Source organism: Pinus tabuliformis, chromosome 3_1 (genome assembly GCF_031772625.1).
Source record: "Pinus tabuliformis cultivar Carrire ecotype Pingquan chromosome 3_1, CPIR1, whole genome shotgun sequence".
Lineage (NCBI taxonomy): Eukaryota > Viridiplantae > Streptophyta > Pinopsida > Pinales > Pinaceae > Pinus > Pinus tabuliformis.
Window position 1 is genome coordinate 969065964 of NC_142301.1, and position 24798 is coordinate 969090761.

Genomic DNA, 24798 nt, shown 5'->3' on the forward strand with positions numbered 1-24798 from the left:
ACGCGTTACCAATTCCACTAGTCACAAATAAAGAAAAAGAAGAAAAAGAAGAAAAAGAAAAGAAAAGAAAAGAAAAAGAAAAAATAAAAGAAAAGAAATAGAAGAAGATGTTTATAGAGGTGTACATCCTTTACCCCTCTCTAGATTTGAACTTGTGACATGAGGAAATGTATGTTCTTAATCACCAAACTCACTCAAACTATGCCATTTTATTATCCCCACTTCAAAATTAATTAGATAATAAAAAATGAATAATCAAAAATATTTTTTATGGAGTTGTCTAAACATGGTATGTTTTGGAGTTTTGGCTGGAACTATTTTTTTGGGTCAAATCTTAATTTTTGTTGTTTAAAATGATTTTTTCACTGCATACAAGGATTCAACACCTTGAAAACCCCGAGACACTCATATTGTGGAGAGTTTACAACTAAACTTGTGATTCCAAGAAATCTTTACCAGATTCTAAACAATTTAAACTAGAAAACTTTCCAAAAGATAAAATAAATAAACTATTACATTTTATTATTATTATTTTTTTGTAGAAATTTTGAATAATATAACACTTATTCATAGAGATTATCCTGATTATACACTATTTGCGGAATGCATGCATAATACATAACCTCCTCTACGTTGATCATCAATTTGCGGAATAAAAAACAATCGCATGCGCTCATTGAAACATCAATAACACATATCAACACAATATGTACTGGGGAAAGCATACAGCTGAAAACCCCCAACTATCTGTATATTATAATGATAGAGAACATGTAACAATACATAGTACAATACTCCTCACAAGTACTCAGTACTATCTCCACCTGTTACACACAAACTAGCTCAGATCCGAACAAGTCACTGGTTCAAATCTCCTCCGCTGTTTGCCTGCCTCTACTGCGCAATCCAAAGTGAGAATGATTACTTTCCAAGCTCGTTTTCCCTTGGCTTGTACTGCGCAATCCTCATTGGCAATCTCAATCATTGATTGTGCAAATCTCATGCACAGCTATAGTCACAACTGATAGTAGTCTCCACCTCTAACACCTATCTCCACTGAACTGTCCATGCACTGAGTCAACTGATGTATTCTTTAGTTGCTTTATGAGTTAATAATTAGTGAATTAATTAATAATTAATTCACATCACTCATCACTAGTGTATTCTGCAGTTAGACTAAATACAACTAGTTCAACTAAGTCAAACTGAACACAACTCCATCAACTCCTCAATCAACTCCACCAAACTCAACCACTTGAGTTCTAACTGAAGTCCATCATGCAATAGCTCAACCGACCCATAAGAAAAGTGTATTTCCTTCTGGCAGTTGCATGTGCCACATCCGTAGCTTGAACTGAAGTGCTCCAAGAGGATAAGATAATGTTTATAGTCCAAATATTATTAAGAGCTAATAATATTCGACTGTTCTATTTTTAGACTGGCAGTCTAAAAATAGACTCCGCCCATATGTCTAAAAATAGAAGTCTATCTTTTTTTACCAACATGACCAATCATTCATAAACAACATCCTGCAACTCATAGACCATGATCCATATGTCTAAAAATAGTTGGCTTGCAGGCCCACTTAGTAAAGGCGACTTATTTTCACTAAGCTCCATCATCTTGTTGCATTTTCAACATTTTTTACTAACAAATAAAAATAAATAAGTTATTGATTCATATATAAATATTTGTTATAATTAATATAAATAAAAAACTCATAACACCAAAATTCCACAAATTAGTTATTGACTTCTTCCTCCAAATGAACCATTTATGACACTTTCCCCCAAAATTGACCACCAATACTTATTATGCATTTCAAATATTCTATAAACATTTTGACTAAATCAAAATAAAATAAAATAAATAATTAATAATTATAATTATTAGTAAAATATTTCGATTAAATCAAATTATATAAAAATAAAAAAATTAATAATTATAATTAATTACAATTAATAATTAAATGATTCTAGATTATTTTAATACATGATCTGTACCCAAAAAATAAAAATAAAAATCCATCACAATAAATCTAGTTTTATTTAGGTTTTATAGTGAATTAAAACAATCAACCAAAATCCTTAGGTAATAAACACATATTTTAAATCTTTTTCCATAAAAATGATCACGATGAACTTTTAAATTAAAAAATAATGGTTTATAATGATCCTTTAAAATACTTTTAATAAAATTTGTGGATATCTAATTTTAATTTTATATTTATATATGAAACTAAATATTAAGTTTATTATAATTTAATATCTTACTCATAATATTCGGATATTAAAAAAATAAACTTCTTACTCGTGATATAAAAAATATTTTTCCATGAAGTGATAACATGCATACAGCCGGCCTAAAATACCGTATCTTAATTGTGAAAAGATTCCTTTATTTAATCACAACTTTTTTTTTAATGAATTAGAACACCATGCCGATGGTGGTTCTAACGTTAACTAGAGATTAGAGGAAGATAACATAAGCTAAATGGGAAAAAATTTATTCCTTTCTTTAGTATTTTACTTTTTTAATGAAAAAGAACACCATGCGGATGGTGGTTCTAAATTTGACACAGGGATCACCAAGGGGCGCAGTTAGATGCTAACCAGGGTTAGAATGTTATTAAGCTGCAATGCGTTGCCTTACAAGATTGAAAGCTTACCAGAGATGCAGAAACAGAAAATTCAAATCCCCTCTTGAGCACACTACCTCACGATTTCCCTCATATCGATCGATGGGAATACTCTTGCACTGATCGAGCCCCGCCCTTAAATATGGTGGAGGCACCCAATATGGTTCCGCGAGCGCACAATCTGCTGAAAATTGGGACTAGTCCATTGCAGAAATCTTTGCTTCTTGGCATCCTCATGGCTTCATGAATTGGACGGAATAAGGGAACGAAGATATATATCCATCTTCGAAACGAAGTCACCTGAACTTCTTGAGTTCGATTTCGAGTGACTTCGTTTTATTACTCATATGCCCGTATTTAAGAGTCCACTATTTCTTGAGCCGAAGGATTGTTTTCTGACAGTTGTTTTCACTGTTCTGTCCGGTTCCAAGCGGAATTAGAGCAAATTACAGAAGAAATCTTAAGTTAGGGCTCATTATTACAGGAATTTCAGGTATATGCCCTCAGTTTTCATGCATTTGATATGTGTACTTAATTAAGCTCTTCTTCAACGAAATTGATCTCAATAAATAGGTTGGCTTACTGGTTTAGAAATCTAATTTTGCTGGGAAGATTTGAAAAGGCGACTCAAGAGTCTTCTTCAGGGTTCTTTTATGTAAAATTTAGCTATATTCTATCGGGGGATTATCAGTTTGAGCAACCATGCTCTGTTAAAGAAAGTAATTTTGCTTTGAACTTCAGTGCATGTTTAGGTGATTTTAATTTTCGAATTTTGGACATGCAGTCCTTCATAACATTCCTGCGTGGTGCAGGGTTTGGAATCTATGTTTTTTTGAAGAAATTGGCACCTATATTACTGGAAGGGGGAAGCAAATAACTTCCCTTTAGTTTCCTATCATCGTTTGGACTTTGGACCATAAGTGAATTTAATGGGAAGACTTGAATTCATATTGCTTCTTGGTGCATTCTGTGGTGAAGCCAGTTTAGGCATTTTTAGTGGATTCTCTAAGGTTTGATTCGCTGTTGTTCAATCGGGTTGGAATCATTCCTATTTGGGGTTTTGTTCGAGCTGTATATCGCATTTCCAAGGGATTTGAGGTTGCAGTGGTGATATTCATATTGCTTCTTTTGTGCATTCTGTGGCGAAACCATTTTGGTCATTTTATCAGTTTGCATCCGATTATCCAAAGCAAGTTCTGCAGTTGTTCAATAGGGTTGGAATAACTATTGTTTGAGGTTTTGTCGACTTGTATATCGCACTTTTGAGGGATGTGAGCTCAGAGTAGTGATATTTATATTCCTACTTTAAGATGACAGTAGTGTTACCTCGATCTGTTTTTTTGTGTGGTTTTTTTTGTTTTTTGTTTTTTGCTTTTTATATTTTATTTTGGGTTGAAGATATTTATGCAGCCTTGAAAGGACATCTCTATTTTTTTCTTGAAATTTTAAGAGCCTTTTGTTAACTGTTTGGAATATTTCATAGGTATCAGTTAGATTTAATGTTGTTGGACACCCTTTTGCGATGGAAGAATTCAAGAGGACACTTTGTTTTCCCAAATTAAGTGCAGCTCTTTTACTGCAATGCATTCTAGTTGCCTGAAATGAGTGCAAAGGACTGGGGATTTCATTGTTCCCATGCCCGATTTTGTCAAAAGAAGCATTGGTTCTAATTTTCATTCTTAGTTCTTATTTTCTTTTAGATTTTAAAAGCCACTTTGAATGACTTGCAGGCCTTTTTCATTCGACAAAATGTCTATTTCTGTATGTTCGTCATCTTCAGACTATGCCTCCAATTCTGCCGATGGCAAAATTGTTATTTTGGATTCCTCAGATGATGAAGGACCTTCAGAAGTAATGAGTGTTCGAAGGAGGAATGTACAAGCAGAAAGTTCTTCCATGGGACGGTTTAATAATTCCCAAAAGGATAAGGGAATATGGGCTCTGAATGGAGCAGGTGAGTTTCATAAAACAAGTGGTGGAAATGTTGTGACTCCTAAGAATTTAGAAGCAGAAAGCTCTCAGATGGCAGGGATCAACAATCTCCAATTCACGATGAGTCGTCGAGAATTGACTGAAGCACAAGGACCTGAAATGGATGAGATGATAGCGAAACTTCTGGTTGTGTTTCCATGGCTTTCTCCTGAACAAGCACAGTCCCAACTTTTGAAGACCTGGGGACAACTGCCAGGGGAAATGGTATTGCAGTCTGCCATTGACCATTTTTTGCAACATGGAAGCTCTGAACTTGTAAAGGATGAAGGGCAGGCTGAAGTTGGTGTGGAAGGAACAGACCTTTTAGTTCAAGTGCAAATGGACAATACAAAGATTAACTTGAGTGAAGCTGGTCCATCTTTTAATTTAGAAGAAGACAATGATCCTGCACTCTCACGGTCATATCTTTATCAAGAATGGTGCATGTATAGATTGTCAGAAGAGTTTCCTCTTGTGAAGATGTCAGTCTTAAGACATGCTTTTAACGCTCACAATAAAAACTTCACTTGTACATATAAAGCTGTTCAACAGGCTTGTAAAGACATGCAAGATTCATTAAAGCGTCCTGCCAAGGAAGGTCAGTAATCTTGCTTTGGTGTTTTAACCTTCTGCCTCACTGCCCTCTTAAATCTTCAATAATTTTCAATGGTTTCTATGTCGTCTGGTATATCATGTAAGTGTATGGATTCATTTATTTTAGTGTTTGGTTCTCATGGATATTTGCACTATGTTCATGAATTTGGCAGTGGTAGGTTCAAGCGCTGTTTTCCAGAATGTGAATTGGATTCCTGTAGGTGGGTTGAAATTCATGAAAACCCCAAGGCCCATGAGAAATAAACCAGACATCATTTGCTCCAGATTTGAAAAGGAATGGGCTGCATTGCAGAAAGATTTCTCGAAACATTTAAAAGGCTCTGATGAAGTAGCAACAGAAGGTACAAACCAGGAAGGCCAACCCATAGTAAGGGATATCGAATGTGGGTGTTGCTATTGTGAATTTTCATTTGAAGAGATGGTACAGGTATGTGTTTTAATATATTAGTATTTATGACACTTGCATGAATGTTTGTTTGGTAGTCTTGTTATTAAATTGCTTTTCCATTGTTTCAAGCACTTTGCTTCTTTTTATCAAAATAGATGGCACTTTGAGTTTATGTAACATTGGTAGGTCATTTAATATCTTATACAATTTTGAATTTTTTTATTTATTTTTTAATATGGTTTATGTTATGCAATAAATCTAGTTGTTAGTTGTCACATGGAAAGTGGTCTCCTGAATTTGATAACACCAGAAATTAAAAATGATGCCATATTAATCCAGCTTGATGCCTTGATTGCCTAGTTGAGAATGGGCTAGTTAGTCATAAACTATAATTTTTTTGAATCATTCTTTTATGTGCTGCAGCTAGTAGAGGTGGTTAGATAGATCTCCATTACAAGTGTTAGAAATTTAAACGACCATTATATGGTTGTTGCTTTTGTTACCTCTCGCAAACTAGAAGTTTTTCAATTAAAATAAGTCACTTGCTTATGGAAAATAGCTCATGGTTGAATAGGCTATTGTTCTTTCGTGCCCTTTTCTCTTTCCTTTGTTGTAATATTTGCCTTCTAGGTGGCATTTTATGTTTACTCCTAATATAAAAATTTATAAATTCAATCTTCTACAGTGTGCAGATGGGCATCTATTTTGTTCTCGTTGTTTACAGAAGCATGTAGAAGAAATCACATTCGGAGGCTTCAAATCACATGCCTTTATACCTTGCATGGATACTGGTGGCTGCAATGAGTCAATTCCTTTGTCAGAGGTTTGCATTTATGAAGAAATACACTGATTTGTTGTTGATGATACATGGGGAAAATGAGAGATAGAGAATGGAGTAATTGAACAAGATATTTTTTTTTCATTTTGTAGGTTCGGAGAGCTCTTCCGAGTGATATCATTGAGAGATATGAACAGCGCCAAGCTCAAGAAGCTATAGTACAAGCCAAACTTGAAGACTTGGTGAGTGCCAGTGATTTTGCCAAATTGTGGCCTTGTGCAAGAGTCTGTACTCTTTGTCAGCTTCGTTTGCTTTATTAGTGTTTTAGATGTCTCTTTTACATGTTTATTTTATATCTTATATTATCAAAATTTTGAAGGTTTTTAGAAGGTTTCTTTGAGCTTTAATAGGCATGCTTATATAAAGGAAATATAGAATTAAAGGATTTTTGTATGAGCACATAATGGAAGAGTTGGAGATAGAGATGTATTGCTGTGTGTGTATATGTGTGTCTTACCAGAAACATCCCCTGAGGGGATGCACCACATATCATGGATCTCCTTTGGTTTAGATGCCATGACTGAGGGCTATCTATTCCACCAAATTCATTGAGTACTTGCACTCAGTCTTCTCCCCTTTTAACGTGCTATTTGGGTGGAGCAGAACACAATGAGAGTGGAACCTTGGTGGACAGCTCAATATTTTGTTAGCTTCACCAGTGAATCAAGGCTATAATACATATTTCTAATATATATGTTTCAACTTGCAAAATTGTGGATAAAGGTAAGCCCAATACAAAAGGTAAAGCCTTGAATATATAGCTTGTCCTCAACTCCTAAAGTAAACGTAATGTCCTAATATAATATTTTTAACACAGGGATGCTAAAAGTAATTTGTCTAAAAATGTACAATTATTTATAAAAGTAATGGCCAAAAATAGACTGGACCTATGTCTCATCAAGCTTACCCTAAACAGCTAATGCAGATGTTGATCTAAAGCTAAATGGCTAATAGGAAAAATATGCAGCCTCTCGTTAATAAGGTATCGAATTGCATCAAAGGAATTAGTCATATGCCATCATCCTAAAGTACCTATGAGGGTAATGTGGGGTACCTAGGGAGATACCTAAGGGGAATAATAGTAGAGCCAATGTAAGTGCTGATGTTGATTCCCCTTTGAAGATACCCAAACTCAATAGTTGGCTGAAAATGGTGCTCCAAATGCCTATCCTGATCACGTGGATCCAAATATATAGATCCGTTCATATTTGAGAACTTGTTCACATAACAGATTACAATGGGGGAATAAGCAAGCTGAAAACATGCAGCCATGACCAACTGTTGTTGTCCATCTATTTGGATAGCTGTCATTCCCAAAAATGACAGCTATCCAAATATCAATCATTACAAGCATCCTTGAGATCACGCCAAGAATATCTTTCTTGATTATATTCTTCCTTGATGTAAGGGTATGTGAACCCTATAATAGTTATCTCTTGACATTTAGTGATTGACTTTTCATATCTTTGATTGCCTCAGATCCTTGACGATAATGCCATTTTCCACTTCATGAGGGTTAGGGGGTGAAACTTGCAATGGTTGTAATGTACTCATTACTCATATATCAAATTGAATGGATGAAATATCCTTTGCAGTGGTGCTAGTCTGATGGTAACAGAGGTCTCTGTCAAAAGATATGAGCTCTGCAGTCTGTGCGGCCATCATGAAAAAACCTTGAAATTGCTGATTTAAAATTAGTGATATCTTGACCTCCTGAACTTCAATTGAGATGTGTTTTTTTTTTTTTTTTTAAATCTGGGTATTTATTGTGAGGATTTCAGATCTGCAATCTACTGCAAATTCAGTCCATAAAGCTACAGAAATTCATTTAAATGTCATGGCCCTGGTTTTTTTTTCTCCCATAAAAAAATCCATGAAAAAGAAAAAAACTCCTACTTTGGCTTAGGAAAGGGCTCTAATATGAAATGTTAAATACCAAAAATCTGAATATAAAATAATATGCAAAATATTAAGAACACTTAACGCTTAATGATACGAAAACTTGAGGTAGGGCAACACCTTACAAATGATCCTTTTACAAAAGGAATCGACTCCTTACATCCCGTAAGGAGTTCTCTAATTTGTAATTATCAAGAGAACTCTAGAAAAATCTAATCACAACAAGCTCCTAACCTGTAAGGATTATGGTGTTGGATATGAATTGCCACGAGGAGAGTCCAAGGGGCCTTGGAATATGAATCCAATGTTCACAAGAAATTGTATTTATATGTTGATCTTTTTAATGAAATGCATTCATGCTTATTCTTTCATCTTTGTTCTACAACCCAACAATGGTATTAGAAGTTGCAGAAATGTGCCTTTCCACTTAGAAAAGAGAGTTAGGAGCTAGTGGATGTGCGTGTGTGTGTTCGCCAAATATAATGCTTTATAGTTGCCATAATGGTTGTTCCCTCATGCCCTTGCTCTCATGCTCTTGAGTTGCTGCAGAGCTCGTGCCCTCGTGCCATTGCATTCTCATCTTGGTTTCTCCTCTTGTTCACAGCTACTCGATGTCGAGCCAACTTGACCTTGGCTACTTCCCTCCCCCCAACTTGTCATTTTTTGAGGGATAACCTCCTAGTGAGCTAATGCTCCAATTACAATAATCTTCCACACACATCCCATAAGGAATTCCTCAATTATTAATTTGTAATTATGAAGAGAACTCTAGAAAAATCTAATCACAACAAACTCCTTGTTAGACACATAATTTGTAAGGAATATGGCGTGGAATATGAATAGTCATGAGGAGAGTCCAAGTGGCCTTGGAATATGAATCCAATGGTCACAAGGAATTCTATTTATATGTAGATCTCTTTAATGAAACGCATTCATGCTTGTTCTTTCATCTTTAGTTTAGAAGTGTAGAACCCAACAATGGTATCAGAGCCAGTGGAAATGCGTCTTTCCACTCAGATCAAAGCATAAACCACAAGTAGATCCACTTGAAAAGAGAGTTAGGAGCTAGTGGATGTGTGTGTGCGCCAAATATAATGATCTATGGTTGTCATAATAGTCATGCCCTCATGCCCTTGCTCTCGTGCTCTTGAGCTATTGCAGAGCTTGTGCCTTTGTGCCCTTGCATTCTTGTGTTTTCACTGTCGAATTTTTGTCGAACTTCAAGGTCGTCAAATTCGAATTCAAATTGGAACTAGGTGACATAGTGTTGGACCACCCTTTTCTTTAATAAGGGTGATCTTCACATCTTTGCTTCCCTTATTCGATAGAGGCTCCCACTTGAATCCTCCTTCTCACGCCTTGATTTGGTCAATGCCAACTATACTTATCTTTCTTTTGCCTTTTGGGAAGTTGCTTTTCAATATCATCCCCATCACCCCAAATCCTCCCTGCGCCCCTTAAAAGCTAGATCTTGTCCTATGAACAAATGTTATGACAACAATTGTAAAGTACTCCATGGCCAACTTTGTCATGTCTTTTCCCATACCCACCCGTCCTATCCTCATCTCAAAGCTTCCTATTGTTGTTTGCTTTGACATGAAAAACACCTCTTCATCTTCTAACAAAGGCGTGAATTGAGGGCTTTTGTTATTGGCTCCCCAAAATTTTTTGGTGTACCTTCTTCCCTCCCCACTCTCCTCTCCCTCCTGATCCTCAATCCATGTTTAACCATACTTCCTCCTTGTATGTTCTTAGATAGCTCATCATCCAAGTTCCTCAAGTCAACAAAGGATATGGTTCCCTTGCTCTTCTTGAGAGACTATTTCCAGAACTACTTCCAGGACATATCGTCCAAGATGCCACTCTTAAGTACTCTAGTTTGGCCTACTGTCCTATATGGCTCTAAGGTGTGGGGTCATATATGACTAGAGTTAGATTGGTCTTCAATAGAGAGTACATATCACCCTTCTTCATCGCATCATCAAGTGCAAGTAGTTAGCCCCCCCACCCATCATTTTTGCAGAGTTTGGAGCTTATCCCTTTCGACTCAAGACAATGTTTGGCCTTGTCTCACTCTTGCACCACATTGGAGCTTAGCCAATATTGCAAAGGGACGAGACTGGTAACCATACTTGGCCTATTGCTCCTTGGAATCCATTGCATCCATTAGTTTGCAAGCTTGTTCTCCATGTTGCTATGCTAGTGTCTTAGATCTTCTAGCATCCATTGGTATTATGATGGATCACCTCCTCCCTTTTAGATACTCCTTCGATGCACATGGTCACCTTCTATCTACACGACAAGAGCTGAACATGATCATCAAAGAGGACATTTATAGGCAGTTTATGAGGGTAACTTCGATCAACCGAAGGGGGTTATGCCCAAAGATGGCCTTCTTGGTTGAACACTACATGGTCATGAGAGATGGACTTACTATCCGAGCTCCTTGTACATCCAGCCATTGGATGCATGCTCTTTGGATATCCTTGGGCTAGTTTAGAGTTGGGTCTTATGGATTACGGATTGAGACTAACATCTCGATTAGCTGTGTAGACAAGATTTGCTAGTTGTGCCATCTCCAAGAGGTAGAGACTAAGGAGCACTTCATCTTTCATTGTCCAATTTATTACGAGATCCGAGGGTGGCTCCACTATCTTTTTTTGTGAGATAAAGACATTGGATCAATTCTTTAGATACTCCGATTAGAGATGTTTGGCCTTATATATGTAGGAGTTTCTTTGTTTCTGTGCTTGCATCCTTCATCCACATCCACTCCAGGAGTCTAGAGATCATCTTCTACTCGATAGGTTGCCTCCTCCCAATGTAGGGCATCAAGTGGTGGATGGAGATGGGTGATTCTAGATTAGTGATGACATGGGGTTTTATTCTTGTGTCTGTGAGATCTGAGAGGCTCCCCTAGACTAACCTTATTCCATCAGTTAGTTTAGTCGCACGTTGAGATTCTCTAGACCTTAGCAATTGGACCCTCCATTTGGCCTTATATATGTAGGAGTTTCTTTGTTTTTGTGCTTGCATCCTTCATCCACATCCACTCCAGGAGTTTAGAGATCATCTTCTACTTGATAGATTGCCTCCTCCCAATGTAGGGCACCAAGTGGTGGATGGAGATGGGTGATTCTAGATTAGTGAAGACATGGGGTTTAATTCTTGTGTCTGTGAGATCTGAGAGGCTCCCATAGACCAACCTTATTCCAACAGTTAGTTTAGTCACACGTTGAGATTCTCTAGACCTCAGCAATTGGACCCTCCTTGCAAATAGTCGCACAATATTCGCTTAAGCCCCCTAGCCATTATTCTTCAAGACATGCATCTATGCTGAGTTTTCTCCATTTGGCCTTGAATGTTTGGAGACAGTGCTCTAGTGATCCAGGATCACCTCTTACGATTTGTACCATAGGCCAATTAGCCACTCATCTTGTACATCCTTCTCCTAAATTGCCTCTTTATTCTTTGGAGTTGGCTGTCTAGGGTTTTAGATTAGTATGCTCTTGTACTTCCTGTTCTTTTTCTCTTATAGGATCCACTTTAGCTCTCTCGCTTTGTATCGACATCATTGTACCTAACACAATTCCATTGACTTACTTTTGTGGTCATTGGTTGTACATTAATACATTTATCTTTATCTTATTACTTGTCGTGTGCCGGATTTTGTCTACTCTGCTTAATAGAGATTCTCAATTGTTTCTTTGTTTATGCATCCATTTTGTGGTATTAGAGGGTTTTTTCAAGCATTTCATCTCCTATCTTTTGTAGAGAATCCTTTCTTCTTAGTTTTAGTTTTTTTGTTTGCATTGTGATTGTCAATTGAGAATCTGAAAATTGTCATTGATCATAGAAAAGTCCCATGAAAAACTCATGTCATCCATTTCAATTAGAGTGGTCATGGATTTCAATGAAATGAAGCCAACAATGACAATGCACAATAGCCATCCCTGAGTTATGTATTTGGGCTCTATATTCCTCCTGTGCAACTTGTAGATTTGCATAGAATATTGAGTAGCCTTGAAGGGAACATTTCTGTTAAAATTGACAACTAGGGCCAAAATCCATGTGGGTCATCTTATTAATGGCAACTGATATTTTTCTTGGATCCCTCTCATCGAGAGGTGTAGGATTGATCTAAAGATCATCTGATTCTAATAAGTATTCATGGAGATAGGAATTTATTAGTGTTATGGGACAATTCGTTAAGGTCATCCAACAACCATATAAACCCCAATTGTGCTCAATGTTTTAGTATAAATAGAGGTGGCCTTCAAATCATTTCTACACACACTTGGGATCTCTTCCTCTCTACTTGTCTTTGGGTTTTAGTAGGAGAAGAGATCCTAACGGATAACGTTGCCCTAATGGAGAAGCCCTAACGTAGTTAATCAAAGAAGGCTCTACGCAGTCAAAAGGAGACCCTCACCGCTACTCCCTCGCTGTCCTATAAGGGTTTACTATATGCCCTAAACTGCTATGCGTTCAAGCCGTAGCCCTAGCCGCAGGTCTAAAGGGAGATCTCTGTTTTGAGGCCACAACATGGGAGGGTAGGGCAGCATGGGTTGGAGGACTGTTTCATGGGTTGAACAAAGTCCGAAGTTTGTTGTAGGAAGCCGTGATGCTTGTTGTGCTAGGCCGAGGCCTAGGCCTTGGGAGTTGAACGCTAGCTTGTTTAAAGGCTAACAGATGGTTTGTATCATTGTTGGAGGGTGTTGTGAGCAGTCGTAGTGTTGTGTGGTAGGCCACATGCCATACCACTACAACAAACCTAGTGTGGGTAGTTTTGAGGGCTGTCTTGAGCCCTTACCTTTAGCGTGGAGGAGGAGCATCTCTCCTTGCCTAGTCCGTAGTTTTTGAAGGGATGTTCGAGGACTGTTGAGAGGAACTTAGGGCTGCAGCAGTATGGCCAAGTGCCCTAAACAGAACAGTCAGGAACAATAAAGTGTCAAGCAGATTTGAAGCAGTGTTAGAGGTGCATTGGGTCAAGAATATTGACTAGATTTGGATCAGACTTGGAACATCCTGTGGGAGCCACATGTCGGGTCAACATGGAGTGTTATATACCCCAAAGGAGTGCAGCCTGATGTGACGAATGCTGTGACATAGACAACATAGTATATGACAGTTGTATACATAGTACAAAATAGTGCTATCAACATACAATGATGGGTAGCAATGCAACATAATGTAAAAAGTGTGCAGCATGGTATGATGCATAGTACAACACTATGTATGATGCAACTACATGGTTGGATGTTACATGTCTTCATGCAACAGTTAAATACATCGAACTTATACATGGGACAACTGCAATGACACTAGGACAGCTGCAAGCTTGGTGACACATGGGACAACTGCAAGCATGGAGAATCATGGACATCAGCAGCATGGTAAAGCATGGACAGTAGCAAGTATAGTGCAACAAGTACATTGGAACATTGGTCAACATGGTGCAGTAGTGGCACTATGTACAACAGTGCTAAACACTGGGACAACAACAACATGAGGTCCAACATTGTGATGATGGGTGCAGCATGGTGCAGCATGATGATGAGATGCAACAATATGATAGGTGAAGGAGTCACCTTGGAGAATCAGTTGAAGCAACATGTCTTCAATTGATCTCATGTATCATCATCTATGTTACACAGGAACCGCTCCCGAGAGGTGGGAAACTTGTTCCAATGGTTCCGATGTTCCCGGGAACTTTGGAACTATATGGGAACGTTACCTTTTCAACGAGAGCTTCAATGGGAGCTTGGGAAAGTTTTGGGAGCTTTGAAGACTGTTTTTTTTGGAGTTCCGGTGTTCGCTAGGGTTGGGGAATGCAAAGCCTATAGAGAAATATGCTGAACTGCCCAAAAAACATGAGCCTATGTTGAAACATTCGCAGGAAGAAAGGCCAAAGACATCTTTAACATCGAGATCCTTAATTGAGAAATTGGAGCAATCTCTTGATGGGTTAAGGAAGCGTGTGGCACCTCGACGTAAGGGCGATATTTGGGATGTCAAGCTGATGAGTATTTCTTTTGTTGTTTATGTATATATATCGCAGAAGATTGTGTGTGCATATTGTATGTGGCAGTCAATGCTTAAACATTAGAGTTGTTTTTTCTCGTAAGAATAACTAGAGAAACATGTCAGAGAACTGATAATGAACTTGACATTTTATATATATAAAAGGGAGAGACTCAAGGAGAGAGACACCCAGAGAATATATTTATATATAAAAGAGATTATATATTTATTATTTATATATTTAAATTGATTTTAATATTTGAGTATTTTGAATCAATATTAATTTTGATTATTATATAAATTATATAATTAAAAAAAATTTTTAAATTTTTTTATTATATAATATAATATTACCGCTCCCAATTATCCGTTTCCTGTAAATTTTGGGGAAACCTCTCGCCATTCCAAAAACCCATACCCAAGTTCCCAACATTCCCACGTTCCAAAAACTCATGCAACATAGATCATCATCCTAGGAGATGATCTATGCCCTTATCTAGATAAGTCAAAGTGTTGACTTCTGTTGTAAATTTACTATCTCTATCTCTCTCTCTCTACTGAACTATTGAAGATCATATAAGAAGAATTGACGAAGGGTTTCCCCACATTGGGGTTTGTCCCTGGCTAGCGCCACACCTTGTGTCATGATCGTCTTGTCTTGGCTTGTCTTCTGTGATTTATATTTATGTTCTATCTGCAGTTTACTTCAGTGTTGCACTAATTGCGATTATATCGTAAATTCGCGAGTCTTTGAAATCGGCGATATTATCAGCCGATAAATACATGTATTTTTTTCGGCTATTTTTATGAAAAAATCGAGAAAAAATAAAATAAAATAAAATAATAATAATAATAATAATAATAATAATAATAATTATTATTATTATTATTATTTTTATGAGGAGGAGAAGGTGGCACAACCTACCCAAGCTACCCCTGTCACCAGTAGAGGACGTGGTCTACCTCCTATAGCTCCTAGTTCTTCAGCTTCTAGAGCACAGCAGAATCCACTGCCAACTCCACTGACATCTACATCTAGAGGGGCAAAGGAAATCAGTAGTATTAGACTTTAGTTATTTGGTTCATTTCATTGTATATGACATTATGACTCATGATATGATATACATTATTATATTTTTTGTTGATATTTTGAGGCTGAGTTGGGAGTCATGAGTCAGGACTTACTATTCAGGACATGATTCACTGTTATGTGTGATGTGGCACTAGAAATGATATTAAACATCTTATATATTAGTTCTTTTATCATATTTATGTGTCAATGTATTTATTTTATGTTGTAGATGCTTTAGATATTAAAAAAATTGAAAAAAATGAATATTTTTGTATGTTACAATTTTTTCTGAATTTTTTCCCCGCGCCGATTTAATCCCGATAACGTTAATGCAACATTGGTTTACTTTAATGCTGATGTGATTGCTAATCTGGAAAAGATATTGAGCTAACTGTGAAAATTGAAATAAATTGCTCTAGCATAGAACATATCTAAATTTAACAATTTCTGTTGCACAAGATACAAGGCCAATTTTAGGAGATATTCTGAAGCTTGAATTAGTTCTGCCATATCTAGAACAGTTCTTTCTGGAAGAACAACTTGCACCCTATTTGCTAGAGGGTACATGGACTCGTGAAACTTTCTTGGAACTACTGGAAATCCCTCAGTTCCATTAACAAGTGAAAGCTTTTAGTTATGTTCTCTGATAGGCCAAGTTGACTTGTCCCAGTTTGGGATTGATCCTAGCAAGTATAATTTCACTGTGGCATCATTTTTGTAGGCCTTAGATGATATAGTTGTAAAGAACCTATAAACAAGTGACAACTGGCTTGGAAAGAAACATAAAGTGGTGGCCATATAAGGATGAGCTTCTTCATGTGATTCTCCAATTGTTTGATGAGCAATATTTGGTCTGTTCATGTGAACATGGTTGGCAGATTCTATTTGTATTCATTACAGTGAAAATTTGTTTCTTGTATTATCCTTGCTAGACCCAGTAGCATTTTCTTATGTAAAGAAACATATCACTTATACTGGAATGGTGTGGCTCTAGGGGAATCTGGCATTGTTTGTATATTCATGTCCAAAGATCAATTCACATTTAAAATCAAGAATATTGGTAACTTATAAATAGTTTTTTTGTAAGTTTATTAGTTAAATTGCATTGTTAATGGGTGCATTTTCGATAGAAGCCAACACCTTCATCAAGTTTGCCACATGGAAGATCATAGTTTTTTCGATCTTTATCCTTGTGAGCATTGTAGAAAGATTTTTGTCCTTTCACAGTGAGGCTTCTAATTTTGAAGCCCTATCAGTAGTATGTACAAATGAGCCTAAGCCATAGCTAGAACCAAAGCCTCAAGCCTGAGCCACAGTTAGAGTTGTAATTAGAATCAAAACCATAAGCGTGATTCAGTTTGTGGTCATTTTCAAATCCACATCAGTTTGTGGTCATCTTCAAATTGCCATTTGTGAGCACTTATAGTTAGCATAAGACATCAGCTTCTAGCTAAATCAGTAAATGTTTTGGGAATTGGTGAGCCTTAGAGCCAAGTTCCAATAGTTTGCAGTCGTCTTCAAATCACCATTTGTGAGCACTTCTAGTCAGCAGAAGAAATCAACTTCTAGCCAAATTTGAAAATGTTCTGGGAATTGCTGAGCATTAGAGCCAAGTTCTAGAGTTGGTGGTTAGCCTAAACCACCATTTAGTTGAAGACTTCAGCTTCTGATACCCATTTGGTTTATGGTCTTCCTTAAACCACCAAATTCAGAGAACACATTTAGCCATTATCAGCTTTCCTCATCTCTCTACTTGGACTCACATACACCCCTTCAAATTGTTGGTTTGGGGGGATGTTAGACACCTAATCTGTAAGTGTTATGGTGTGGAATATGAACTGTCATGAGGAGTCCAAGGGACCTTGGAATATGAATCCAATGATCACAAGAAATTGTATTTATACATATCTAATTCACACTTATTCTTTCGTCTCTTCTCTGCAGGCCAACTCTCCTAACTACCTAGCGGACCTTCTTTAATCAAGTCCAATACATTTATTCAATATTAACTACCATAGTGTGCCTTATTTAATAATATAGTGGACCTAGTCCACCTTACATTGAATGGCATTCACTATTATTATTCTACTACTATTTCCCTTGGGTACCTCCCTAGTCACTTCATATTACCCCCTTAGGCACACTACATTCCACCCCTCTTATTAAAGGGTTCCATATTAATAAAGTGAGAAGAATTTCCATTTTATTCTTGGATGTTTCTTATTTGATTCGATGTTCAGATATGGTACTTAACATGAAGAAACCTGGTACTTGTTTTAGTAATACACTTTTTCCATAGTAGGGTTTTTGGAATAGAAATGATGCTCCATGTAATTGCATGTAGGGGAAAATTGATTAGATTTCAATATTGAGTGTTTGGTGGTTTTCTTTTATTAGATCCGAGGAATTTCTTCCTTTATAACATCATGATGCTTTATATGAGCGTTAATACTTATTCATTAATGGAAAACAACTTCTTAATTGTCATTTTTTCATTTCTAAATGACTTATAAAACTAACTTCTATAATTATGACAGGTTTATTGCCCTTTTTGTAACTTCCCATGTGAAGTGGACAAGGGTGTACATGTTTTGGAATGTCCAAACCCAAAATGTTTAAAGGTATGTTAACTCATCTTCTTCTAGTTATGGAAGAGGGATCTCTCTTTGTTTATCATATATATGTAGTTTGATATTTACATCCTTTGAAAATGGTTGGAACTTGATTGTGAAGTTCTTGGTTATTGGTTCACTAACCACCTTTTTCTTTTCCAAAAATGTTCTATGACTAAGGAGAAAGCATATGCATTGCATATGATTTATGCTCTTACATTTCTGTATCTATGCTTGTATGCTTTTAGGATTCATGTACCCAATGCAAGGAGGCAAGTCACATACCATTACGCTGTGAAGAGGTTGAGAAGGTATGGCACTTGTTTTCTTTTGAATATTTGTTTATATTTAATTGAGTAACATAAGGATTTTTCTTCAGTTATGCCTGCCAAATAAACCTTTAATAATTAAAGGTAACCCATTATTCAACTGCAATAGCCATTGCCTTATTAAGCAACCATTTTATTTTTATTATTTTATTAAAAATGACATTTTTATTAGTTGGGAAAAGTATCAGTAAGCATTCTTAGGTTTTCTCCCTATTTTCCAAGGGGTCCAATAGGATAAGCACACACCGGTAAAAGCCATGGAATGAGAACAACTGCGGTTCCTCAACTCCTTTGAATCTTGACATCCTTCACTAGTTCCCTACTATTTTTTTTTTCCTTCCAATCTGTTTATCATATCTAATTTATTTTCCTCTTTTTGCTGGATTTCCTCTTGAAATCTCTCGTGCTAATGCCTTCCCCATTGCCTCTTCTTAATGTATAATAATATAACTCGTGCCCTGGGTTATCCCAATTCATCCATTCAAGTGAAGAAGAGTTCATATTGACAAATATAGCAAGATTAATGATACATAAAATATAACAAAGAAGCCAAGATAGTTTAGGGCACATGGATCCGAGGTTACTGAAATAATTGTAAATCATATTGCTCTGAATTTTGAAGCGGAATATTTGAACTTGGACACAATATATCCTAAAGAATATTTATAACAACTTTGTTGAAAACTGTAGAAAGTAGTTACCACAAAAGCTTTGATTTTTTTTTTTAATAATAAAAACATGCTTCAATGATTCCCCTCTATTATAGAGGATGAAAATGGGGCTGGACCAATTTATCTGGTACTAATGAAGATCATTGATTTGCCATGGAGAAATACTCAGTCTAAGTCCATAATGCGAGTAGGGAACATGCGATTTCCTTGAAGTGTTTTAGAAACAGCATGATCTTACAATCAAATCGTCTCCATAATAAATTAACAGTGCAATATTCATTTGTCTGATGTAAGTAGTACTAGTTCATGGCAAATGATTTCCATGAGCTGGTTTTTTTAATGAACTTGAAACTCACAATTACAGTTTGGATGTAATAATATATATGGTTGCAACTCGACTGCAGTTTATAAAGCTCAGTTTCTTTTAGGTTTTGGTGAGGGAGTTGTTGTCAGAACCAAAATATGGATATTGTAAACAGTAAAATAATCAAACTAACAATAACAGTAACTGCATGCACATTTCAACCCAATAACAGATCTGAACGTTTTGTAGAAGACAATAGCGGGAGAGTGAATGTCTAAGCTATTACGCCATGCACATACATAAAATTAATAATGACAGCGTATACAAAGAACAGAACTTTCATTAAAAATGTTGAACACCAACAGAGTCACAGCACAAGGTGTGCTTCTAAATCACTAACTCTACTCCAGACTGTTTTCAGGACTCTTGCCTCTAAGAAATTTTAATGTGTGGTACATGTGTTTATACGTTATCTTTGCTCTTCTCTTATTCAATAGCCATGTTTAACAACCATATTTCAGTGCATAACTGTTACCAGAGTAGTTTGTATTTGTGAGATTAAGGAACCCTTTCCTCACATGAGATCTATAAATAGCTACGAAGGTATGGTGGTTGCAGATAAACATCTTCACATCCCTAGTAATGCAAACCATTGTTGAGATATAGTTGATTTGACCATTGTCTCTTAATGCCTTGTAATATGTATACTACATACCAAATACATGGGGTTCAATAAATTGATTTGCACTGCTTAGTACTTACAATCTAATTAATTGACAAACGTGAGTTTACTATTTTGTGTCTAATGTATCTGGGCCGTAGTTGGAAGGGCAATGTGTACTTTCAGAGTTTTTTGTAAATGCAGATTTTTTAAGGATAAATGTTGGCTTACTCTTTAGCTATGGAGGTCTCTCCTATCACTAGAGATTTAAACATCTTGTCAAGCTGTAGCATCCTTGACAATAGTTAAAGGCTGTTTACTGTTCATGCCTAATAACCCAGGGCCCCAGTTAAAACTGTGATGCATAGCAGATCAATGGAAACTAGTAATGGAGGTTGCAGAGGCTAATACATAACAAATTTAGTATTTGAAATCCATATTGATAAATTAAGAAGGAAATTCAATTACACCATTTTAAAATTCATTTATAAATTACTGTACTAAAGCATTTGGCGTAATGCATGACATGCAGGTATCTGATACCGCACTTCGGAGAAAAGTTGAAGAGGTAGCACTATGCATTGATTACTGGTTAAATATTTCAATTTGTGCCAGTATCTTACTCGCTGAAATGCGTTTCTTAGCTGTCACTCTATATTATTGTTGTTTCATTCTGTAGGTGATTCGCATTTTCTAGATTAAAATATGCACATAATTGCATTGTAATGCTGCACTTCCTGAATATTAATTTGCATCTAGTTTATTTGATGTCCCATGAAGGTGATTTTTCCTCTGTCAATGGTATCTGACTGTTGTTTGTGTTTCTTTTTTTCTAATTACATTATAATTTTCTTTTGAGACAGATGATGTCAAAAGCCGTGATAAGAGAATGTAACTCTTGCAAGGCCGAGCTAGTCAAGACAGATGGCTGCAATAAAGTGTGTTTGGCCAAAAAACTGTTTTCTCTTGAGATCTATTGGATTAGGTTCTAATGCTGCCATAAATTTTTCTTGTTAATGATTGATTGTTTATGCATTACAGGTGACCTGTAGGTGTGGAAGCACAATGTGTTATGTTTGTCGACAGACCATTCCACGCAATTATTCACATTTTTGTCAGGTACATTCCTTCATTAAATGAAGTCATCACATTGTCTCATGTGAGCTAAATTTCTATGAACGTTTTGAATTACAAAGAAAATGATTAACGTGATATTGTGCAAACACTCGTCATAGGCATATTCCAACCCCCCTTAGCTATCCTTTGTTTCTAGGCTTGACAGGCCCACGGTCTTAACTACCTTTTGAAGGATAACAAGCTCTTGATATGGTACTTTCCAACTTTCTGTACAACTTACTCAACAAAATGCTTAGTGATGATATTTTAATTTCCAAGGAAAACCTTGCGGTGAAAATCAAGGGCTGTTTTTCCAGCTTTGTGCATAGCTTCCCTTGTAAACCTGTTGGCATAGATTAGTGTGCCTTACATCTGTATTTGAACTGGGTACTTGCTGGCAGGGAACTAGCCAGATGCCCAGCAACGTTGGTGACAACTGGTTGGACTAACCTACTGGGCATAATGTTTCAGTCTTCAGAAACACCTTTTCTACCTTCAAGCACTTGAGCGAGAGTGAAAATGCTGGTAGCTTGTCAGCTCCAATTGGCCCACGAGGGGCAAACACATCATGAGCAGGATTTGAAGCTGCATGGGGAGGATAACAACTTCTCATCCTAACTGCCCAAGCTAGACATACAAGAACACAATAACACAGGTCTATAAAATTTTAAGATCAACAATAAGAATTTGAATTTTGAATACATGCCAAATTAAAATATAGTAATGAAAGGGTTCATATCTGCATGTCTTCAGGATCCTATACTAGAATAGTGGACTGTACATCCCCTCTTTGCCCACAAAACTAGACCTGTATCTCCTAGCTCCACTTAGTGATCCCTTGTATGGTTCTTTCAGGATATACAAACTTTTTTCAGTTTCTGAAAGGGTGCCCCATTTAATTTGGCGGTAGGAAAAAGAGGTACCAACAATTTCTGCAAAAGAATTGGCAGCAAAAGAAGAGTGCGTTTGCTGTAAAGAAGGTTAACCCTAGAAAGAGTTGCTGCCCTTAAATCAGCGTCTGAATTGAGTGAGGTTGACCTTTGCTTTGATATCAGGTTGTGATTCAGAAGTGATAGCAAGAGAATCATATGGAACCAAAATGATCCAAATGCTGTGATGAAGAAAGAAATAAACAACACTAGGTCAGCGAAGAGAGGTGCAGCCATAGAGAGAGAAATAACCCGAGCACAAGATATATCAAACCAAGAATGAGAGAGTTCAATGTTTTATGGTGCTTTTAGGGTTAAATGACTTTTATAAGAAAGAATAAGTGATCACAGTGTGTGAAAATACAAATAAGAGTTGTGTATTTAATTTTTTTTACATGACTTAAGAGGTGGGGTGCTTTCCCAATAGGGGTTATTGAGCCTGCATTGAGTTGACTAGATTGTCCTTACCCAAACCTAGGAATATGATAAAATTACAAATAATTTTGATGCAGCCAAATGTGAAGATTACACCGTTAATTTCAACAGTGTTAGGTTTGACTTTTTTAGCTAACCATCTCTCAGCACTATCAATATATTGCACACCTAGTTTGATTAACGTGGTTAATCCCTATAACCCCTAACCTAACTTTATAATGTAACATTGGTCATACCCATTGATAAAGTGATTTTACATAACACATTATCTTTATGTTTTTGTGTTATATTTGAACAAGAATATTGTTATGAACCCTGGAAACGCAGTAACTGTTTTTTCTGTCAAAGCAAAAATTATAGTTAAATGTGATTTTGACCGAGTATCCAATAAAAATGTGGTTCATGGAAATACATTAAATACCTTTTCTTCAACTAAAATTACAGCTTAATTTCAATTGGACAAAGGAGTATATACTTCAAAGGTTGCCTTTCTCAAATAATTTAATTAATTATTAAATAAGGCTTCAGGCTTTATATATTCACAGTATTGGCTTTTTTTTTTCATAATTGTATGTAAAAATGATTGTCCGTATGGCATAAGAATATTTTGCGAAGTTTGTCTAAAGATGTTCTCTGCTGTGTTTTTTAAACAAGGTAATGATGTAACCCCATCCTCGTGAAGCTTTTAGAACTTTAGTTCCCGTGTAATGCCTCTTTTTGTTAGTGTTCTGTTAATGGTTTTCATAGAAGTGTTTGATTGTGAGTTTGCCCTAGTATTAAGTGGTATTTTTTTCATAATGAAATATTTCAGGATTTGCTAATTTTTTGCTTTGGACGTGACCAATGTTGCAACATGGCATTTCAGATAATACTCAAAATTGCATGTGCATTTCAGAACTATCATTACCCTTTGTGTTATTAACCTTGTTTTCGTTGATGAATAGCATACTCGAGAACCAGGGAAACCCTGTCAAACATGCAACCTGTGTAGTTTGTGGGAGAAGGTATTTGCTAGATTAGAACATGTTTAAGATTTTGTCATTGACTTACCTACACTATTTTTGTTTCATATAACACGTGATTATTGATTTTGTTTCAGGAGGTAGAAGATAATGTGGCTCTGGCTGCTAAGGAGGAAGCATTAAAAAAATTGACAGAGAAAGAGCCAAAGTTGCTCGATCGGAAAATTGGTCCTCCTCTCAAAAAGCAAAGACAACCCACAGAAGGCCATATTCAACCTGGAAATGTTCCAGCTGTGCAGATGTTCCATGCGCATATGCAACCTTTTCCACCTATTATCGGAAGGGGTGGTTTAGATAGGGATGCACCTAATCTACTTTTGCGATTAGCCCAACCTGAAATCGTACATCCTGCGTATAATCAAGGGATGTTTCAACGTGTACTACATAATAATTTACAGCCACGGCAAGGAAATGTAGTCAGGGCTGTACCTCCACCACAATTCTTTGAACTTGAGCAGTTTGGGAACGTAGCTGTACCTCCACCTGATTTTTTAAGATTTGATCAGTTTGCAAACAGGCATTTACAAAATATACAACAAATAAATGCAAACAGGGCTGTACGTCCACCACAGTTATTCGGATTTGGAGATCAGTTTGCAAATGAGAGGAATTGACAATTGGCATATTAAATTTATGAGCCCAGCATTCCTCACTAGTACACCATTTCTTAGAGGGGCTCGGCATGATTCTTGGAGTAACATCTTTTTTCTAAAGCATTATTTTAGTATTTCAAATATGAGAAATATACAGATCATAAACCATAGTTATATAGAGTTTTTTACCTGTAAATTGAGGCTGCATTTTTTGGTGAACTTGTCTATACACAAAACTGGTGCTTTATTCTCAAATCAAAGACGTAAAGAAATTATCCAGTCTTGTGAAATGTTTTGTTTATTTTGCTTCCAAGAATTGTTATATTGGTCTCAAATCTTTGGCATACAGATGTATATTTTCCAGCGGAAGTAATTTTAATATAGATTAATGTTGTCTGCTCAATTGCTGACATTATTTGTTGTTCGATTCCTTGTTGAACTTTATGAGGCAATGGATGTTGCACACTAATTGTAAAAATAGAAGTAATAAGGCTAAAAGGAAATAGGTTCTTCATTATGAGCAATAAAATTCTACGCCTACCTGCCGATGAAGTTGGATCATCAACATTAGCAGAGGTCATTTAGAGACAAAAATATTTAAGGAGAGCCCTTTGCCACCACTGTAGTTTGTTTGACATGATAATGGAAACTGCAGTTTTACCATTTTATCTTCTAACCAAA

At 36.4% G+C, this 24798-nt stretch overlaps 1 protein-coding gene across 1 annotated transcript; it reads left to right on the top strand.

Annotated features, from left to right (window-relative positions):
* The first annotated feature begins 2644 nt into the window (after window positions 1-2644).
* LOC149191057 (uncharacterized) lies at window positions 2645-24396 on the top strand. Its single transcript, XM_089412328.1, has 12 exons — window positions 2645-3131; window positions 4369-5207; window positions 5377-5651; window positions 6298-6435; window positions 6543-6632; window positions 17983-18066; window positions 18306-18368; window positions 20555-20590; window positions 20886-20960; window positions 21064-21141; window positions 23447-23506; window positions 23602-24396. Exons 2-12 carry the CDS (start codon window positions 4388-4390, stop codon window positions 24136-24138), a joined length of 2256 nt encoding a protein of 751 aa, XP_089268454.1. The 5' UTR covers window positions 2645-3131; window positions 4369-4387; the 3' UTR covers window positions 24139-24396.
* The last annotated feature ends 402 nt before the right edge of the window (window positions 24397-24798 follow it).

What these genes read in the sequence shown, in the direction of transcription:
- LOC149191057 (XM_089412328.1), top strand. Translation starts at nt 4,388, where the DNA reads ATGTCTATTTCTGTATGTTCGTCATCTTCAGACTATGCCTCCAATTCT. An exon ending in GCTGTGAAGAGGTTGAGAAG is followed by an intron (nt 18,369 to 20,554) that starts GTATGGCACTTG and finishes CATGACATGCAG; the next exon opens with GTATCTGATACCGCACTTCG. An exon ending in TGTGTAGTTTGTGGGAGAAG is followed by an intron (nt 23,507 to 23,601) that starts GTATTTGCTAGA and finishes ATTTTGTTTCAG; the next exon opens with GAGGTAGAAGATAATGTGGC.